Genomic DNA, 19823 nt, shown 5'->3' with positions numbered 1-19823 from the left:
ATAAACACACTTAGTTGTTGAATCGTTAACACTAGTAAATTAATTAGAACAGGATAGTAAGTATTTATATGAATCACCGTAGTAAATAGATATGTATTAAATAGGAAAATGTTTTTTTTGTACACTCTCACATCTTTTTAATTAAAAAATTAAGTGATACAGGGTGTTACGTAAATGGGTATATGAGCCGACACTAGCCCATGTTAACATGGTCATATAAATGGTATGGTGAAGTCAGAAAATTGATATCTTTATTTTTTTTTTTTAATTTTCATACAAATCGGATTTTATAAAATTTATTTTGTATGAAAATAAAATTAAAAAAATGATGATATCCAATTTCTGCCTTCACCATACCATTTATATGACCATGTTAACATGGGCTAGTGTCGGCTCATATACCCATTTACCTAACACCCTGTATAAAGTTTTTTCTGGGATATTAAATAAATTAGAATCATTAATAGGTTGAAGAAGGGAAAGTATCTCCCTACACTTGAGTCTATTATTATTGAGATGAGAATATTTGACTCTATTATTTTTTATTTATCGACAAAATATACATATTTTATTATAATTTACAATTCATTTAAGTGTTTCAGAGGTCAAGTAAATAAAGAGATAAGCGAGACAATAAGGTATCTTAATAATCATGTTGCCATGGAGAAACAAAGTTTCATGAGAGTCATCGTATTCGGTAAGATTGTTCGTAATAAGTATAATATGTAATTTCGAACTTTCTTCGTGACTCCTAATGTAACAGGTGGCAGATCCCGATCCGCAGAATATTCAGATCAAAACATAAGAGCATCGTAAAAATAGACTTGAGCGTCGTCACGTCAATGGCTAGTGTCGTTGACTTCAAGACTAGATTGTAATTAATGTAGTAATCGCCAACAAAACAAAGGTAATTACCTAATACCACTTCCGAATTGAAATCAATACAGGCTTAAGTTGCTACAATATCGATAGGACTAGAATAATTTAAACCTCTAAAATCTAGCACGCCTAAAAATACATAGCGCTCGGGAGATTCTATCTACAACTTCATATTTTATTCTCTTTGTTTAGGTGTGAATGTTATTAAGTTATAAACCGTCATAGGTGGTTATAAATTTTATGAAATATTTATCTGTTAAACCTGGCATTGATAAATCTTTCATTTTATAATCAGCAATCGAAAATTGGTCTACTTGTTTTATCAAATTGTTTATCAAGTTGTTGCTCAGGCAAATAAATGACATCATTTGACTAAGCAGATGGAAAAACGTGACCGATCAAAATTATTTACGTAAATATCTGCGTGTTTATTGAATTTGTACGATATTTTATATACTTTTAGGGAGGAATTTGGAATGATAAAGAAACATATTTAGTACGAGGAAACTGTAGAGCTGTTTACCGTAGTTACACTTTCAGAAATAATAATTTTGAAAAGGAAATAACATGGTTACCTAACACTGACGTCAGAGCCACGCCTCCGTTGCCAACGCGGAGTGCGGATTTTTATCTTATTTGTTGGAGCTAATCGCATATCTCAGAGTAGGTACGTTACTACTCGTAGGTACGACACATGATTAGCGCGTATATTTTTAGGAAGCCATTACGAAATTGTCTCCAAGTCGAGGAAGGGTGTGTCAGCACTTCAGCAGGTGTGACTATGTTACGAATAGAGCGAATATGTGTAATAAGTTTTTCTTCAAGAAATCGTCAAGATGCGCTTTTTTCAAGACGCGCTCAAAACTTGATTCAAAGTTTTTCTTCAAGAAATCGTCAAGACGCGCTTTTTTCAAGACGTCGGCTCAAAACTTGATTCAATCTTAGGCACAGACTCATGCAGTTAGTTAGGTTAGATTAAATATTATTAGATACATCTAAATCTTACAATCACAAAATAAATCTATGATGAAAACTACCTCATTTTGTGATTCATTTCGTAATGCGGGCCAAGATCTCAGGGAATGATACAATTTGAGAAGTATGTAGATCGGGACGAACAGTAAGTATACTGTTATCAAACAGTACCTAAATTGCAGACGTTAAATCAAAGAGTCCTGTGTGCTCAAATTATAGCCCCTTTACAGATATCTATTTAGATCCAACACAGAGTTCTGAGTAACTTACTAAGCAGGTATACTGCAGTATGTTTCGTAGAAGTTAGCTCCTGTCTTCGTAATACGACCCCGTTTCTTGTTGCCTGATTATAACATTGCACGCCAATTAAAATTCTCAAGTTAGTATTAGGTTCGTCAGCTATTAAGATATTACCTATTTAGTTTTGATTTTACCAGCGTTATCTAGTTATTAAAGACAAAATGTAGAGATAGTAATTTTAATTTTAACACTTAAGACTCGCACATTATTTTGTTTTTCTCAAACTCTACGTAGATATTTTGTTAGTAAAATATGTTTTTTGATAATGCTCGAGAATTTTAGATACACTAAAAGTGACTTCAGTGAATCATTGGAAGCATTTTAAGAATCAAATGAATCAACAAAATCCATAGACACGATACCTACATGATACCTACTACGAGACTCCGACAGCTTACAAACAAGTAAGTTTGCTACTCTTTTAATGTAAAAACTCTTGCAATCCTATGTGGAAGCAGGAATTGAGAACGTTAGAATAGGAATAAGATTAAATTTTGTAGTAAAAAAACCGACGATCGGTGTTAGTAAATACAAATTTTAGTGAGAAAATGCAAACTAGCACAAAAGAAACGCGTAATTTCTAGCTACGAGCTACGATGGCGACTACGAAAAAGCTCTATCTTCCGCGTAGCGGAAGCGGATGCTTAAGAAATTTATTTACATTATCGACTCAAATAATTTACTAAAATTATCCGAATTATATTTTGCCCGGGAATTACCGGAAATTATTCGATTTTGTCTCGCCGTAAAAACCATCCTTGGACTTCAAAGAACATTAAAAAAAAGAATAGGTAAAATTGGTCCAGGCGTTGTTAAGTTATGCGCTTACCAACACATTTCGATTTTTTTTTATTACATTCTCTATTTATTATAACTCATTACTGCTAGTAATCAACTTATTTGCTATTTCTCACTATAATCAAGGACGTTTATGCGAATTTCATAATATTAAATTAGTGAATATTAAATAACTTGTGCCATTTCAAAATCACGCGACACGTCGAACGAGTAGTTATCATTAATATCCGGTAGATCTCGTTTTGTAGATCATCGTGAATAACGTATTTGTTAAATTAAATACATAATAAATTGTAAAACTTGTTGTTACAACTTCGTACCCGTGTAAATTTTTTGTTAGTCATGGCCCAATCAATACTTTTTTATGGGACTGCGTTAAGAAGTTACTTAGACGGCAGGTAAACTTTCATGCAAAAAATTATTACACGAGCGATGCCGATAATTCGAATAAGTACTGAAATTCGAAAAATATCGAACAGAAAAGGTTAACATTATTTTCAAATGAGAATACCAAGTTACAAATCCTCTACATTAAAATATTTTATTTCTGTTAAGTAAAAACATTCTAACACAAAAGATCTAAAAACGAAATACATAAACCTAATATTTTTTTCTATCAATCATAAAAGTTTTTCTACAAACAAAAGTCCATCTACATATTTAAGTATTATTATTATTTATTTGATCATGCACGCCACAGGCAGGTGTGTACGTATTTTACGAAGCCATAAAAACGATGATTCTTTTGGTTGGAGTAAGAAAACAAAAAACATTGTGTAGGTGGGCGAAATCTACACACAGGTAGGTACGCGTTACATAAGATTCACGGGTACTGTGTGTCTTCTTAATGAGAAAATGTATTTTTACAGGTGTTTTATAAAATCTTATTGATCTTACTTTGACGACATTTAGCAGGTGAAGTAAACTCTACGTTAAAACATTCGTAGTCAATAAAAAATGCGGCATTTTGGTTCTATATTTCTTGTGAGGTTTCGGCATATAAAATAAATAACAAAAGTAATATATTGGCCTATTAGGGAACTTTCACTCTACTACTCAAGTACTTAATTTTTATACATAACCTCACTTTGTAGCGTCTGATAAGCCACTTACAACTTTTGAGTTTATTGTCTTAGGTTATTGTTAGTAATTTTTTTTTAGTTCTAGAAAGTTTGAATAAAGATTTTATGTAAAAGTTACTTTCACTAAAATAGCAGGAATCAAGTTATTAAGCAAATGTGAAACATTTTGATATTTTTTAGTAAAATAATGTTATTATGGGAGCTTTAGATTTCAGTTTCCATATGCCTCTAACTTTCCATTCATGAATTTAATTCTAAATTGTTCGGAATGCACAAAATTTGAGAAAATGTAATTTTCGCCTGCTGCTACGTAACAATACGGTCGGTAACATCACGTGTCTCGCGAGCTATAAATAAATGTTTCTATTAACAATTTGGTATTGGCTTTGCAGCTCCCGAAATGAGTGATGTGACTGTCGAACCAGGAAAAAGTATAATGAAAACACTTACCTCCTTTAGTAGGTGTCCTGTGCGAGGAATGTTGCGCCCTGTATCCCAGGATCATTTCGTAGTCGCCGGAATCACGCCTCAGAGGGAATTGGATTTCAATAATATGATCACAAGGCTGCATCATATTAAGAATACCAGCCACCTTCTTTTTCTTCTCTTCGATGGAGACCCTCGACTTCATGTCCTCCACCAGTTTGTTTTCGATCACCTGGCATGCCCTGTGGAAGAAGTATTCCACCATGTCAAAGAATCTGGGGTTTGCACTGGTCGGGATGTCCTTAAGCCTGTCTGGGATCTCATGGCTGGCGTATGTTCGGCAGCACACGTTCACAGCCGCTGGCGTAATTCTGAGCATATTATTGACGGCTTCATTTTGGATGGTGTTCTTCAAAGGCGGAACTACTGTCTTAGCGATATTCTTTATGTGCAACATGGTTGTTGCTTTTAAGTACTCTAGTCGGGTTAGGTATCGGGTCGCCCTACACTAAAGTTAAAATACACAAAATATAAAGTGTAATATGATAGATTGCAGTGACGACCCGCCCCGACTAACTCCGGCTCACTGAATGAAGGGGCAGATGGCAAAAAATAAAAAGGCCGCAGGTCGTGAATTCGTGATGCGGATTTTCTGTCTCGCTCATAACAGGTTCGGGCGACGAGGAGCATCGATCCGCGTGAAGTTAGGACCGGCAGGCCGATAAGGTTTGCCGATTTTTTTATTTTGTTTCCTCCTTCGATCTCTGTGAAACATAATTTCATATTGTTAAATGAGCATTCTTGTTTGGTGTAATGTGTATCAATTTGGTGTTTCTGGATGATTTGCTTAGCAGATAATAATATATGTTTTGATTGTTTTTCATTATTCTAGGTTAGGCAAGTATGACAAGACAAAGAAGATTACATGATCCTAATTGGATTAGGTTAGAATGCGTTAACAATGTGTGACATTAGCAGTTTTGATAGACTTAGCTCAGTCTGTGGTTTTTATAGACATTAAAAATATTCATACACACATAAAATAATTCAATTTGTACACGTGTGTCTGTTCCCGTGCCATTACTAAAACAATTATGTAACCATGTTTAAGTCATGTATGTAATTTCATGAAAAATTAATACAGTATTAGAATACATAGATTAAGCTTCATTTACAGATAGGTGTATAGCATTCTATAGTTTTAGATCCATAAGTTTGTTTACTAGTATTGTAGCTAGCTTGGATCATTATTATCATACAGATATGAATATTTCTGATGTTGGCAATATCAGGCGTACAGTCGACGACAGAAAAATGAATTTGCTGTGCAATAACCATAGACAATAGTTCTTGTTTTATGGAAGGTGTTCTTCTTGTAGACTGTACAAAGCAGATGTAAACACCGTTCTTCCCAACGCTTGTCTATAGCTATTACTTCGCTAAATTACTGTCAGACACTATCGGCAGTGAGAAGCTTTGTGCGTAATGCAGTAAAGTGAACAAAAGCTCAATTATAATATTTGTAGCTAAAATTAGATTTTATAAAAAATAGCATCTAACGGTGTTAGACGTAGTTCACCAAGTGTATTGTGTACAATATTGCCTTCGAGGTGAGTTTCATTGAAAATCATATGTTCAAAACAATTATTCGATTATTTTAATAAGTGAAGTGATCCATATGTTTATTACAATATGAGCTTTTGAATTTTAGGATGACGGGCTTTGAAGAAGATGCTGAATCAGCAATTGATATTTTACCGGACGAAATACTTATACATATTATTAAATATTTACCTTTGGAATCAATACTAGCCTGCGAAAATGTGTGTCAACGGTGGAGAAAACTGGCGCGAGACGCGAGTGTGTGGAGACCTATTCAAATTGTTTACTCTGGGAAACCAGGACAAAGCGAAGTGAGCGAGAAAAATCTAGAGATCATCTCAACGCACAGCGAACGAATATACCATCTGAAGATTCAATACGTCTACAGCTACCCATTCATAAAATCAATCTTAGAAAAATGCGACAACTTACTGTCTCTAGAGGTAGTGATGTGCCGAGTCGGCAAAGAATTTGACGACGACATTAAAAAATGGCCCAACTTAAGAAAACTAAATATGAAGAACACTCTACTTCTATTGACAAACGAGGACTTGCCGATACGGTATGATCAATTCCAAGATCTCAACTATTTGTCGTTGTCAGATTTCGGTCTGACATCTGCAAACTGTGATAGCCTTCTAAGTTGTAAGTATCTAAGTCATATACTAATAGAGAAGATTAGAAACCTCGATGTAGAGTTTATTACCCAATTGATTGTTTCAAAGAAAAACATTTTACAAACCCTTCACATTTATGGTGGGGAAGCTATAAACGATAATTGTTTATGTTTGTTGTCACAATGTCCATTGTTGAAAGACTTGGCAATAATAAGATGCGAGAATCTCACTGACGTAGGTCTGGTCGGTTTGGCCAAGTTAAAAAGGATAGAACATTTACAAATATGGAACAATGTGCAATTCACTGAAATTAATTTGCTTAAAACTTTGAGCAGCGATAATTTGGTAAAACTCCAAAGTTTGAGTCTTTCTAGAATAGGCAACGTTTCGCCAGTCATTGTCGACGTTATTTCTGAATATTACAAGAATCTTAAATTTTTGGCAGTGTATCAGTGCCCGAGAATAATTAACACAGATTATGAGAAACAACTGAAATCTAAGTTCAGAAATATTGATGTTGTGTTGTATTAAGGTGTTGAAAGTGAGAGTTGTGTATTGTCAATATGTTCAGAATATGGCTGGTTTAAAAAAACATATTATTTCAAAACATTAAACAAAATAAACAAACATTGACAAAATAAATGTAAAAAAAAGTGGCGAATTCGCCAAAAGCGGTAACAAACTGTGGAACTTCAAAATATACAATTTACTTCGATAGTTTGATAATGTAAATGTTACATATTATATTATTTATATCGTTATAAGCCGTAACCCCAAAAAACGGGTTTAATTTGGTTATTGTTACGACAAAATTATGTAAAAACTTACATACCTACTTTTAGTTGCAAATGTAATGGCATTTTACAATTTTATATTGATGCCCACAATCCGTTACAAAGTACACTAATTCGGTAAATTATTACAATATTTTCACTTACTTTTGGTAAAATTAACTAGCACGTTAACCTAGGTATGTTATTTAAATTTTCAGTTGAAAGACGTATTGATGTATTAAATAATTATCAGAATAATTTGTTCTTGATAGTCAAGTGAAAGATTGTAATAACAAAAATAAATGTTTTGTTACGGATTCGAGCTTTACGGTAATTATTTATCAACCAAAGATATACACAATTTTAATTAAATAACGAGATCGATTAGTTATATTAATGAATGTTAGTACACACGTTTAAATAAAAGTACTTAGACAGATAATTCTGGTTTTATTTAATATATTTCAAAAGATATTTCAATCAATATTTTCAAATTAAATACGACCATGTTCTGCGCTCATTAACAACGTAAACATTACAGTAACTAATCGAACACTTACAAATTATTTTGATGAAATGTAAATACATACACATATTATATGGCAGTCCTAGTAGGTACATGATTGTGAAATAACTAATATTGTCGAGATTGACAATCTTAATATTAGTTGGATTTATTTGACCAGTAATTAGTTAAATATTAGAATTACATTATGTACTTACTTAATATAAAAATTTGGTTCCCCAAAAATATGCGACAGACACTACAAGACATAATCAATTTATGGTTGTCTATGGTTCAAATTTCCAATATTCAAATATTGACTCGGTTTATAAAACCTACTTTAGGTCAGAATCAGGTATCATAAGTTTACTACATTGTTTTATTTTTTTCTTGCAGTTCAGTTTCGCTCCTAATTAAACATGAAGTTACTACACATACAATTTATTTAAAACTACAAAATTATCCCTTAATAAAAAAAATCCTTCAAAACCGATGGTTACACACAGCACTTCGTTAAGTATAAAACATATTTCATACTAGTTTACATCACGATTCTCTCGAGTACATTCAACATTATCACAGCATCCCAAATTTTGCGTTTTATTCATTAATATACTTATAGCTCACCCTTATTCTGACTATAAGACCCAGTTCACACTACAAACAATATATTGATGGAATAAAACACCACATACAGTATTATTTACAAATAACATGGCCTCCATAGGTGACGCGTATGTTAAGTTACAAATTAAACTACATTTCGAAATTTCGATAACGTGAATTTCTACTTTGTTCTATTTTACACATCATTTATAAAGTACACTGTCTATTTTTGGTTTAAAACAGGAACAAACGATCTACAAATATATTCGACAGTGTTACATGTAAAAAGTTGTTTGCATACGTGCACATATTGATAGACTTATATTACTATTTTATCGGTTCTAAGTGAAATAAATCTACATACTTAAAGTATGAGATACACGTGGATACCAAATGTGTTTGGTAAATTTGAATCATACGGTGCGTTGTCAATTTGGCAACAAAAAGAGATAAAAAATAAAATAACACGTGGCTAGAATTCTTACACACATTCATGTTTTTATAGTAAAAGCATTTGGCAAGTATGTACAACAATAAACACATAGCAAGTACGTAGTGACCAATTACGCAGTGTTTTATTTACGCTCCGCGTGGATCTCTACACAATGAAAGTGAAATGGGATAAAAATAAGACTTGCACATTGAAACTTTTACGTAAGTATACACATAGATATAAAAGATGGTTTTAAATACTATATCGCATGTCTGAGATCATAAAAGTGTACAATTGTACGTTCTAGTGCAAGTGTGAAAGGGATCGAATGGTTAAAAAAAGCTACAGCGTGTTGTTTCATCGAGTGTCATTAAACATGAATATAAAAAATGTAGCAATAAATTAAAAAAATACATATTTTATGTTACGAAACCAGTAGGGCTAGTTCCTAATACTGTTTCCGTATTTTTTAAAATCTATTTGTCGCTGTCACTCATGCCGGCGAGACGCTTTGAGAGAAAGAGATGGATAGATCAAACAATACGAGAACAGCATTAGAAGTATTGCTAACTCAGAAAAAGTATTCGTTTATTCGCGCGGCGACTGACAGAGTAATAGTCATTTAGATTTTGGCTCACAAGTTAAGAACAATATTAGTAGGTAACATTCAATAAGTAATAGGACTAAAAAGGTATTATAAATATGGACGAAATTAGGTACTCGTTACTTAAATAACAACTCATGCGTTGTGGTGTTACCGACATATCAACCTACTTTCTATTGGTTTTCAACTTTCTACAAAAGTCATTTTCAAAATCAATAATTATGCTATTTCAGACTTTTAAGTAGTATACTACCAGACCAAAAATTGTGACTCAATAGTATTATGTAGTGAGTTGACGTACTGACCTTTATCGCTATACAAATGTAGATGAGCAACTCATGTCTTTTATGAATAATATTGCTTAATTATATTTTAACCAGTCCCAAACGATGAACCATGCACGCTGTAAATCAAAAAGTAAAACAGACAGTCTAAAGAAAACGGTAAATACATCACTGATACAAGCAGGCGGGCGGCGTGTTATCATCGCTTACGGCCGCGCATGAATTGAAGAGCCTTCTGCATTAACGGGGCCTTCTTGGGCTTGAAGGAGGAGCCTGTAGTCACCGTGGGCGTGGGCCTGGTGTTGCCTCGGAGCACGTTGGGCGCCGCGGCCAGTGAGGCCACACGCGCCGCTGGACTGGCTGACGCCGCGTGGGCTGTGCCGTGCAGTGCCTGCGAGTCAGAGAAAATTAAATATCGGCTACAGTTTAGACAATAAAACTAGTTTATTCCCGATGTCCTGTGCCCCGCTTGCGCTAAATATTTTTACGAGACGACGGCAAACGCGACTAGACGACGAACGAAAATCACAAATTCGTATCGCGGTGTCGCTTTGACAGCTAGTTCAAACGAAAACAAAACGCAACTGCTTCTTTGTGCAAAACTGAAAGCTGAAAGAAAACTACTTTTTCTCAAACGCCTTCACGAATATTTGCTGTGTTTTAGTGAAAAAGTAAGGTTTTCGGACTTATACCATTAAAAATGATTAAATCCGTTGTTTTGTCTTTGTTTGCGCGTGAACTTTACCGCTATACCGAATTTGCACCTCAGCTGGAATGAAATTGCGCTTTTGGAGAAGAAGCGCCAATAAATTTGAGATGTTAAAAAATAGCGCAATCGAGGCCCTGTTTGTTGCATTGCAGAAGCTTTTTAAATTGCCTGATATGTTCCACAATGAGTAAAACGTGTTATCAGAGAGTTTGTTTCTACCTTTATTTCTAGTCATTATTATTTCCAAATGAGCTTTCCCTCTGATATCATGCGGTAAGTATAGTAAGTGATATCGTATGGGGGATACCTACCTAGTGATTATGTGGATGCCTCGGAAAGAGAATCCATGTTTCCCTTTTTTTTCTGCGACGACGTTTCTGAACGTGATAATGAATAATATGTTTTAACATAATGTTACTTTGCTAATCATTGGGGAAGGTAAGATAATCTCTCGGGTTAATAAACGATCATGCAATTTATAACAGTGTTGCTAATCTCTAAGGAAAGGTTAAAAAGCTCTTTTTCCTACTTTTGAGTTCATCTTTTGGTTAGGTAAACGATGAACATTGATTTAGTCGGACTCAAATTGTCGGCCTTGTATTGTGTAGTGGTTCGGAACGGACTACTATGCCGAGAGGTTCCGGGTTCGATTCCCGGCCGAGCAGAAATTGAAATGATGAATTTTAATTTCTGTGATGGGTCTGGGTGTTACTATGTACAGGGTGTTTGGCGGAAGGTTAGACAAACTTCGTGGGTGTATAGGTAAGGTCATTTCAGCTCACTTAGGGTGAAATGGGCCAACTTGTATTCTTAAAATGACTTCACCTATACACCCACGAAGTTTGTCTAACCTTCCGCCAAACACCCTGTACCTATAATATGTATGTATTTACAAAAAAAGTATTTAAGTATGTACCCATAGTACAAGCTTTGCTTAGTTTGGGACTAGAAGCGTAGTGTAAAATGTCCAAGGATATTTTATTTATATATTTATTTAAATTGCACTTTTACCAAAGTTTTCTTTCTATTAAGATTTAGTTTGCATCTTATTATTCAGCTAATTCAAGATTTTTTTTTAAATTGAGAATTTGAGACATTAATAAAAAAAAACACGAAAATATTTATGTATTACTAGCTGACCCGGCGAACTTTGTTCCGCCTTAATGGCAATAAATAAGCAGACTTTTTTTTTAATTTCGAACGGGATAAAAAGTATCCTATGTCCTTCTCCTGGCTCTAAACTACCTTCCTGACAATTTTCAGCTAAATCGGTTCAGCCGTTCTTGAGTTATAAGTGGAGTAACTAACACGACTTTCTTTTATATATATAGATTGTTCTGGTACTCTAAAACTGTTGGTCTTTAAAAAATAAAGTGAATAAAAAAAATACAAACTTTTACTGTGCTTAAATAAGATTAAAAATTCATAGAAGACAGATGAGAAGATAGAAAAATCGACAAAACAATCAAGTACTTACTTGTTTTCTAGCAATGTTTCTCGGCGGTTTGACGACGCTGTCTACGTAAGCCATTTTGGTCTGCTTGATGGGCGCTTTCTTGGCCTCCTGCGCTATCCTGATATTGGCCGTAAGCGATTTCAGCCTGTGTTCTTGTTCTTCTTGACATCTCTGTAAAAGTAATTAGTTTATATTATATCTTGCCATTAATCTATAGGCAATAACCGTGTTGACAGGCCATTTTGGACAAAAAGGGTGATTTAAGTAATAATAAAAAATATTCCCTGTTATAAAACCAGCAAAATCGAAAGGACGAAGTCCTGAAAAATTAATGTAATTTTTTATAAAAGTTTGGCTCAAAAAAATCCATGAGCCACTCTTTACAAAAAAGTATGTATTTATATTAATTTTGTAACCAGCTTTGTCCAATTGGAAAATTCACACGGTATTTACCGCACTACAAGAAGGTTGGTTATAAAGATTATATGCTCAACGCAATCAGTTCAGGTGACGTTAATAAATTTTAATACGAATAATAAATCTATTAATATGTTCAGCCTGCGACAAGTGTCTTTTATCAACAAAGATAGCAATAAAAAGATTGATTGATTGCATCAAAAACAATAACAACAGTCGATATTTTTACTTTCATAAAAATCTAATCGTGCCATTGTGTCGGTGTATTGGTCTTAGCTATAATAGCCCATCAGTATACAGCCTTATTTTAACACTAGCGGCCGCCCGCGACTTCGTACGCGTGGATCCCGTTTTACGCCCTTCATCTATCTTACGCGGTTTAGATTTTTTCATACAAATGTTTTTTCCCGCTAACTCCCGTTCCCGTGGAAATTTTGCAATATCCTGTAGTAACTAAGCTTTAAGTTTACTAAGGTACCTGCATGCCAAATTTCAAGCGTCTAACTTAAGCGGTTTAGATTTTTCATACAAAAGGATTTTCCCGTTAATTCGCGTTTCCGTGGGAATTTCGGAAATTACTTGTTGTAACTAAGCTTTAAGTTTACTTAGGTACCTACATGCCAAATTTCAAGCGTCTAACTTAAGCGGTTTAGATTTTTCATACAAAAGGATTTTCTCGCCAATTCCTGTTCCCGTGGGAATTCCTAAGTATACTATAACCTGCCCAGGAGTATGAAGAATAATTGTACCAAGTTTCGTTAAAATCCGTCCAGTAGTTTTTGTTTCTATAAGGAACATACAGACGGACAGACAGACAGACAGACAAAAATTTTACTGATTGCATTTTTGGCATCAGTATCGATCACTAATCACCCCCTGATAGTTATTTTGAAAATATATTTCATGTACAGAATTGACCTCTCTACAGATTTATTATAAGTATAGATAAAAAACAAAACACGAATGCATGCATAGTATTGTAATATCACATACCATATACATTTCCCGCCACGTCTCCATCTCCTGCCGCTGTTTGTTCCTGAAGTTCTTCCCGCAGAACTTCTGCCAGAGGTGATCCGTATCCTCCATGAGATAAGGGTTATAATGCTCCAGCACGAACAACTGCTGCGGCGTGGCGCGGTCGATGACCGGCTTCAGTATGTCGTACGGCACTCCGCCGGTGTACTCTAGGGCTGAAGCAAAAATATACTCTGTGTAATACAAATCTAGATTCATTATTCACTTGTAGGGTTATGGTGGTCAAGCTGTAGCAATCCTGGCTACAAAGGAGTTGTAGCAATAAGAACGACAAGTAGAAATAGTCTCTAGGACAGGGGTGGCCAACTTGATTAGACATAAGATCTACTTTATTAACAAAACCCTGGGCGATCTATCACTTACATACTTCTTGAAATTTTAAATCTACACAACAGCATCTATAGTTTAGTACACAATCATGTAGTATTTTTTGCCTTGTCACGATCGACTGGACTAATATTCGCGATCGACCGGTTGGCCACCCCTGCTTTAGGAATATCTTAACTAGATGAACAGAGGTAAGATTCAGGACAAAAATTCTAGCTCTTGATTGTGGAAAGTCACCATAAGTTTCTTACGGAATACAACATGGAACGACCATTTCGTAATTCTGAAGATTGCGGGAGGTGCCTGGATGCGGGTGGCGCAGGACCGGTCTTTGTGAAAATCCTTGGGGCCTCCCCCTTTGTCTAGCAGAGGATGTCATTCGGCTGAAACGACGATCGGACACCAAACATTTGTTACGACAGCAGAGTATACCAGACTTGAACATTGGATACAAACTTAGAAATTAGGTATTTTAAAAAACTCACCATCTATATGTTCTTGAAGAACTTGTACACACATTTCGTACAAAGTCGGTATTTTTCCTATCACTTTGTTACCAGAGTACACTTTGGTTCTGAAAAAAGAAAAGAAAATGCATTATAATCTAGGTCCTAGGGTTTAGCAATAGCCAAGTCATTACTGAAGGTTTATGCATGAGCTGTTTGACCTGGTTAAAAATTAAGTTGCAAGATATGACTAAAACAACCATAGTTGGAATGGTCCGACGACTTCATAAAGGTAGCAGAAAGGCGCTGGATGCAGGCCGCTACCGGCCATTGTGGTAATCATTGGACGAGACTCATGTTCAGCAGTGTGTCCTGTGGCTGAAATGATGATGATGATGATGAACCATAGTTGGGTGATATCTCGATAGCGAACAGCGGCGATAGTTTCGCTGTGGAATTCTCCTGTTTGTCAATAGAATCATACCTTTGGTTCTTAGAAGACATGGTCATGCTCATCGCGTCTTCATCTGTGAAGTGTGATAGCAACTTGAGCGGTGATATCTCGGGCAGCGCTGATATCTCGATGGCTAGTTTAGCTGTGGAATGCTCCTGTTTGTCAATAGAATCATACCTTTGGTTCTTAGAAGACATGGTCATACTCATCGCGTCTTCATCTGTGAAGTGTGGCAGCAACTTGGGCGGTGATATCTCGATGGCTAGTTTCGCTGTGGAATGCTCCTGTTTGTCAATAGAATCATACCTTTGGTTCTTAGAAGACATGGTCATGCTCATCGCGTCTTCATCTGTGAAGTGTGGCAGCAGCTTGGATGGTGATATCTCGGGCAGCGCTGATATCTCGATGGCTAGTTTCGCTGTGGAATTCTCCTGTTTGTCAATAGAATCATACCTTTGGTTCTTAGAAGACATGGTCATGCTCATCGCGTCTTCATCTGTGAAGTGTGGCAGCAGCTTGGGCGGTGATATCTCGGGCAGCGCTGATATCTCGATGGCTAGTTTCGCTGTGGAATTCTCCTGTTTGTCAATAGAATCATACCTTTGGTTCTTAGAAGACATGGTCATGCTCATCGCGTCTTCATCTGTGAAGTGTGATAGCAACTTGAGCGGTGATATCTCGGGCAGCGCTGATATCTTGATGGCTAGTTTCGCTGTGGAATTCTCCTGTTTGTCAATACAATCATACCTTTGGTTCTTAGAAGACATGGTCATGCTTATCGCGTCTTCATCTGTGAAGTGTGGCAGCAACTTGGGCCGTGATATCTCGAGCAGCGCTGAAATCTCGATGGCTAGTTTCGCTGTGGAATGCTCCTGTTTGTCAATAGAATCATACCTTTGGTTCTTAGAAGACATGGTCATGCTCATCGCGTCTTCATCTGTGAAGTGTGGCAGCAACTTGGGCGGTGATATCTCGGGCAGCGATGATATCTCGATGGCTGGTTTCGCTGTGGAATTCTCCTGTTTGTCAATACAATCATACCTTTGGTTCTTAGAAGACATGGTCATGCTCATCGCGTCTTCATCTGTGAAATGTGGCAGCAGCTTGGGCGGTGATATCTCGGGCAGCGCTGATATCTCGATGGCTAGTTTCGCTGTGGAATGCTCCTGTTTGTCAATAGAATCATACCTTTGGTTCTTAGAAGACATGGTCATGCTCATCGCGTCTTCATCTGTGAAGTGTGATAGCAACTTGAGCGGTGATATCTCGGGCAGCGCTGATATCTCGATGGCTGGTTTCGCTGTGGAATGCTCCTGTTTGTCAATAGAATCATACCTTTGGTTCTTAGAAGACATAGTCATGCTCATCGCGTCTTCATCTGTGAAGTGTGGCAGCAACTTGAGCGGTGATATCTCGGGCAGCGCTGATATCTCGATGGCTAGTTTCGCTGTGGAATTCTCCCGTTTGTCAATAGAATCATACCTTTGGTTCTTGGAAGACATGGTCATGCTCATCGCGTCTTCATCTGTGAAGTGTGGCAGCAGCTTGGGCGGCGGCCGCGGCTTGTAGTTGGGAGATATCTCGGGCAGCGCCGATATTTCAATCGCGGGCAGCGGCGCTAGCTTCGCGGTGGGCGCTAATAGAGACGCTGGGCTTAGCTGGTGACAACACAGCAAAAATTAATCTCTACCTTACCACCGTAACGTACGTGTGTCGTAGATTATTAACTAGCGACCCGCCCCTGCTTCGCACAGGTACAATGTATTATGCTTAAAACCTTCCTCTTGAGTCACTCTATCTATTAAAAAATAACCGCATCAAAATCCGTTGCGTAGTTTTAAAGATTTAAGCATACATAGGAACAGACAGCAGGAAGCCACTTTGTTTAATATTATGTATTGATTGATACTCGAGATTCGGGGTAAAAAGACGAAATATAATTTACAATTATTTGCAAAATCGAGACAAGAAATGGTGTGTTACGTTTACGTGGACAATAGAGGGTCGAGCGAGAGTAAAAACAAAAGAATGTCGATATTTGGCGATGAAAAAAGAGCGCAGTTTTTGTTAGTGGCCAGTATCACAAGGCCAAGGAGGTGGCCGTGTGCGGCCGCAACAGATACTCTTATCTTCTTCTTCTTCTTTTTTGATGATGTTGGCAATACACGTCGAGGTCGACTTGATTTGTGCCATTTTCAAGTATTTATGTGATACGAGTTACAAAATGAGATCAAGTAATGTATAATGAAAGTTGTGGTGCTTTACTGAGACCTCCTATGGACAACTTGACAGAACCAGAAGAATCACGATGCACTGTTCTGCTTCACTCGCCCACACTCATGCACGTTCACGAACACTTAATGGTTAATAATCCACTATTATTACACATTAATACACGCCCAAACACTAATTTGAGGAAACAAAACAAAACCGCTAACATGAAGCCGCCAAGAAGTCGATACTCTTATCATCTATCATAGTTGAGCCAACTACCGTTATAAGGAGCGGTTTCATTAGATGTGTGTGTTGTTAACCCATTTATTAGAAAAAAACCATTTCAGTGCTCAAATCGGATACCACTTAAAAATAACTTTTAAAGGACTTACATCATTGTGATTAGAGTTGGACGTTTCTTTTACAGGTGCAGTTTTCTTTTTGGGTTTAGCAGGACTTATCATGCCTAGAGCTTCAGCAAAACTAGCACCTGAAATATTCAATAATTTTTTAGTAAGTCAATAAATAAAATAAAAAATAAATCAATATGAAAATAAAAAAAACATATTAACGGTTTTCTGTAGTATGTATTTGGAAGAATCAGGAAAATAGTAGATTCAGGACTGCACTATAAGATTTTTACCTGAACCGCAGTCGATGCCATCATCACTGTCTGCACTACTATTTACTTGATTTGTTTTCTTTGGTACTTCGTCTTTCGACTTACTGCTGCTGCTGCTGGATTTGCTTTTGTGTGATGACGAGGAACTTGATTTACTCTTAGATTTACTTTCACTACTTCCCTCATCACGCTTATCAGCCTTGTGTTTACTATCACTGTGTTTAGATTTACTCTCACTCGATGACGAGTGTTTTTTCTCGCTCTTATGACTATCTTTCATAGAACTATCAGTTTTATCCTTTGAACTACTACTGCTTTCTTTTGACTTCTCTTTACTAGAGGAACTGTGTTTCTCTTTTGAACTACTACCATGTTTCGACTTATGTTTTTCATTCGAGATTTCTTTCTCTGATGAACTTTTGTGCTTGTCTTTTTCTGATTTTTGTGAATGACTGGAACTGGAACTTTTATGTTTGTCAGATTTACTAGAGTGATGTTGTTTTTCCACATTATTGTCTGGCTTAGAAGATTTATGCTTGTCAGAATCACTTTTATGTTTTGATGATGATGAAGTTGAAGAAGTTGGTTTGGGATCTTCTTTTTGTTTCCTATCTTTTTCAGACGAATTTTTGTCTGATTTGGAACTTTTCTCGCTTTTATCATTTTCCTTTGAACTTTTGTGCTTCTGAGAACTACTATGAGATTTTTCTTTTGATGAATGTCTATCGGATGAATGTTTATCTGTGTTTTCTGTATTGTGATGTTTCTTAGAATGTTTTTCAGACTCTTGTGATTTATTTGAACTTGTAGATTCTTTGTTACTCGAAGAGTCTTTTGGACTTCTGTGTGTTGATTGTTTGGAAGATGATGAGGACTTATGATTGTGAGTGGTAACTTGTTTCGATTCGTTCTTACTAGGCTTTTCTTCTTCCGAAGATTCAGACATTTCAGAGTCACTATTGTCACTCTCTGAATCATTGCTATCATCAGAGTCATCATCACTTTCAGACTGCTCTTTTTTTACTCTGGAATCGTCACGAGTTTCCGAGCGTTCTTTTTTTACTTGGTCTGCTGATTTCTTTTTAATGTCATCATGACTCCCATAACTAGAACTTTTCGTCTTTTTTCTGTCAGGTTCTTCATCCTGCAATATTGGAATACACAAAATATAAGTATTGCATGTCTACTTATTACTGAATGGAAAGTTTCAATGATAAGATAATATTAGCACAGTTTAGTCATTTTAAGACCACATTACTTGATTTGTAACATTTTGAATACAATTTAGTAGAACATATTAAATGCGTAGAATTAGGATTACTGCAATTTTTACTCATTGATACTTACTAGAAATACTTTGCATCAATTTATTATTTATCATGAAGACTTACCTCACTACTGTTATATTTTCTCTTGATCTTATTTCCACTGTAGTTTCCATTCATCAGTTTTGGTTCCGTTTTTATGATTGGGCTAGATTTTTCATAGCGGTCGCTCCTTCCATTCTCATGTCCGTTACAACTGGCATCTGTAGGAAATAAACAAAATAAATATTATATTGAGTAATTAAATATAATCATTTAATATGTTATTTATTACCCTGAGAAATATCCAGGAAAAAATCCTTTGAATGTTATCCGTACAATGAGATGTATAACAATTTAATATTATGAACATAATTTTGGCAGTAAGTACCTATTATTGTAATTGGTATTTTTATATGAAAAATCTTAAAATAATAATGTATCTGAATACATAAAAAAAACTACATTTTTTAAATATTTCATTGATATATTAATTTATAAAAATAAGTTCAGCTTTTCGCATATAGTAAATAAGTCTTATTTGTATTGTGATTATGTAAATATAATATTAGTTATTTATAAAAAAAAACATCAGCCATTTCTAAACCCACCAACATATTACTAATCTAATAAGTATGTACTTTACAACAAAGCCTTACCTACTTGTTTTAATTTAGACATGAGAATTCCTGCATAAGAAATCTTGAAAAAAAAGAAAGAGAAGATGGACATTTGTTACTCTCTAAATTTACATGTCTTTGATTTGTCTGTCCTAAATAAAGCCATTGCAATGAACCGTTTCGCACATTCTCAAATATTGCTATCAAAATGCCACAATACCACATCTTTAGCCTTGGCAGCAATTTCATAATACGCAGATAGATAAGTTGTTGGGCAAAAGGCTAAACAAAAATTTGCATATTTTGACTATTATGTTACAAATTGAAATACC

At 35.6% G+C, this 19823-nt stretch overlaps 3 protein-coding genes across 4 annotated transcripts in view; 1 reads left to right on the top strand and 2 right to left on the bottom strand.

Annotated features, from left to right (window-relative positions):
* The window catches only part of LOC135076871 (glutamate dehydrogenase, mitochondrial), a 30825-nt gene extending 25763 nt beyond the window's left edge, over window positions 1-5062 (bottom strand). For both annotated transcript variants that reach the window (XM_063971347.1, XM_063971348.1), the window contains exon 1: window positions 4485-5062. In XM_063971347.1, coding sequence (XP_063827417.1) covers window positions 4485-4917 — 433 coding nt within the window. In that variant the 5' untranslated portion in view covers window positions 4918-5062. The remainder of the gene's footprint in view (window positions 1-4484) is intronic.
* Window positions 5063-5328: 266 nt separating this feature from the next.
* On the top strand, window positions 5329-7894 carry LOC135076875 (F-box/LRR-repeat protein 7-like). The gene is made up of 2 exons (XM_063971354.1): window positions 5329-6070; window positions 6172-7894. The coding sequence occupies exon 2, from the start codon at window positions 6173-6175 to the stop codon at window positions 7208-7210; it is 1038 nt and encodes a 345-aa protein (XP_063827424.1). The 5' UTR covers window positions 5329-6070; window position 6172; the 3' UTR covers window positions 7211-7894.
* Window positions 7895-8570: 676 nt separating this feature from the next.
* Window positions 8571-19823, bottom strand: part of LOC135076675 (uncharacterized) — a 37414-nt gene continuing 26161 nt past the window's right edge. Inside the window, exons 5-12 of the mRNA XM_063971095.1 lie at window positions 18959-19095; window positions 17589-18711; window positions 17338-17435; window positions 14909-16389; window positions 14317-14405; window positions 13460-13659; window positions 12071-12220; window positions 8571-10275 (exon numbers count right to left, since the gene is read on the bottom strand). Of these exons, the coding sequence (XP_063827165.1) occupies window positions 10084-10275; window positions 12071-12220; window positions 13460-13659; window positions 14317-14405; window positions 14909-16389; window positions 17338-17435; window positions 17589-18711; window positions 18959-19095 (3470 nt within the window). The 3' untranslated portion in view covers window positions 8571-10083. The remainder of the gene's footprint in view (window positions 10276-12070; window positions 12221-13459; window positions 13660-14316; window positions 14406-14908; window positions 16390-17337; window positions 17436-17588; window positions 18712-18958; window positions 19096-19823) is intronic.

Source organism: Ostrinia nubilalis, chromosome 12, assembly GCF_963855985.1.
Source record: "Ostrinia nubilalis chromosome 12, ilOstNubi1.1, whole genome shotgun sequence".
Classification (NCBI taxonomy): Eukaryota; Metazoa; Arthropoda; class Insecta; order Lepidoptera; family Crambidae; genus Ostrinia; species Ostrinia nubilalis.
The sequence above is the reverse complement of the archived record's forward strand: the minus strand, read 5'-3'. Positions and strand labels throughout refer to the sequence as shown.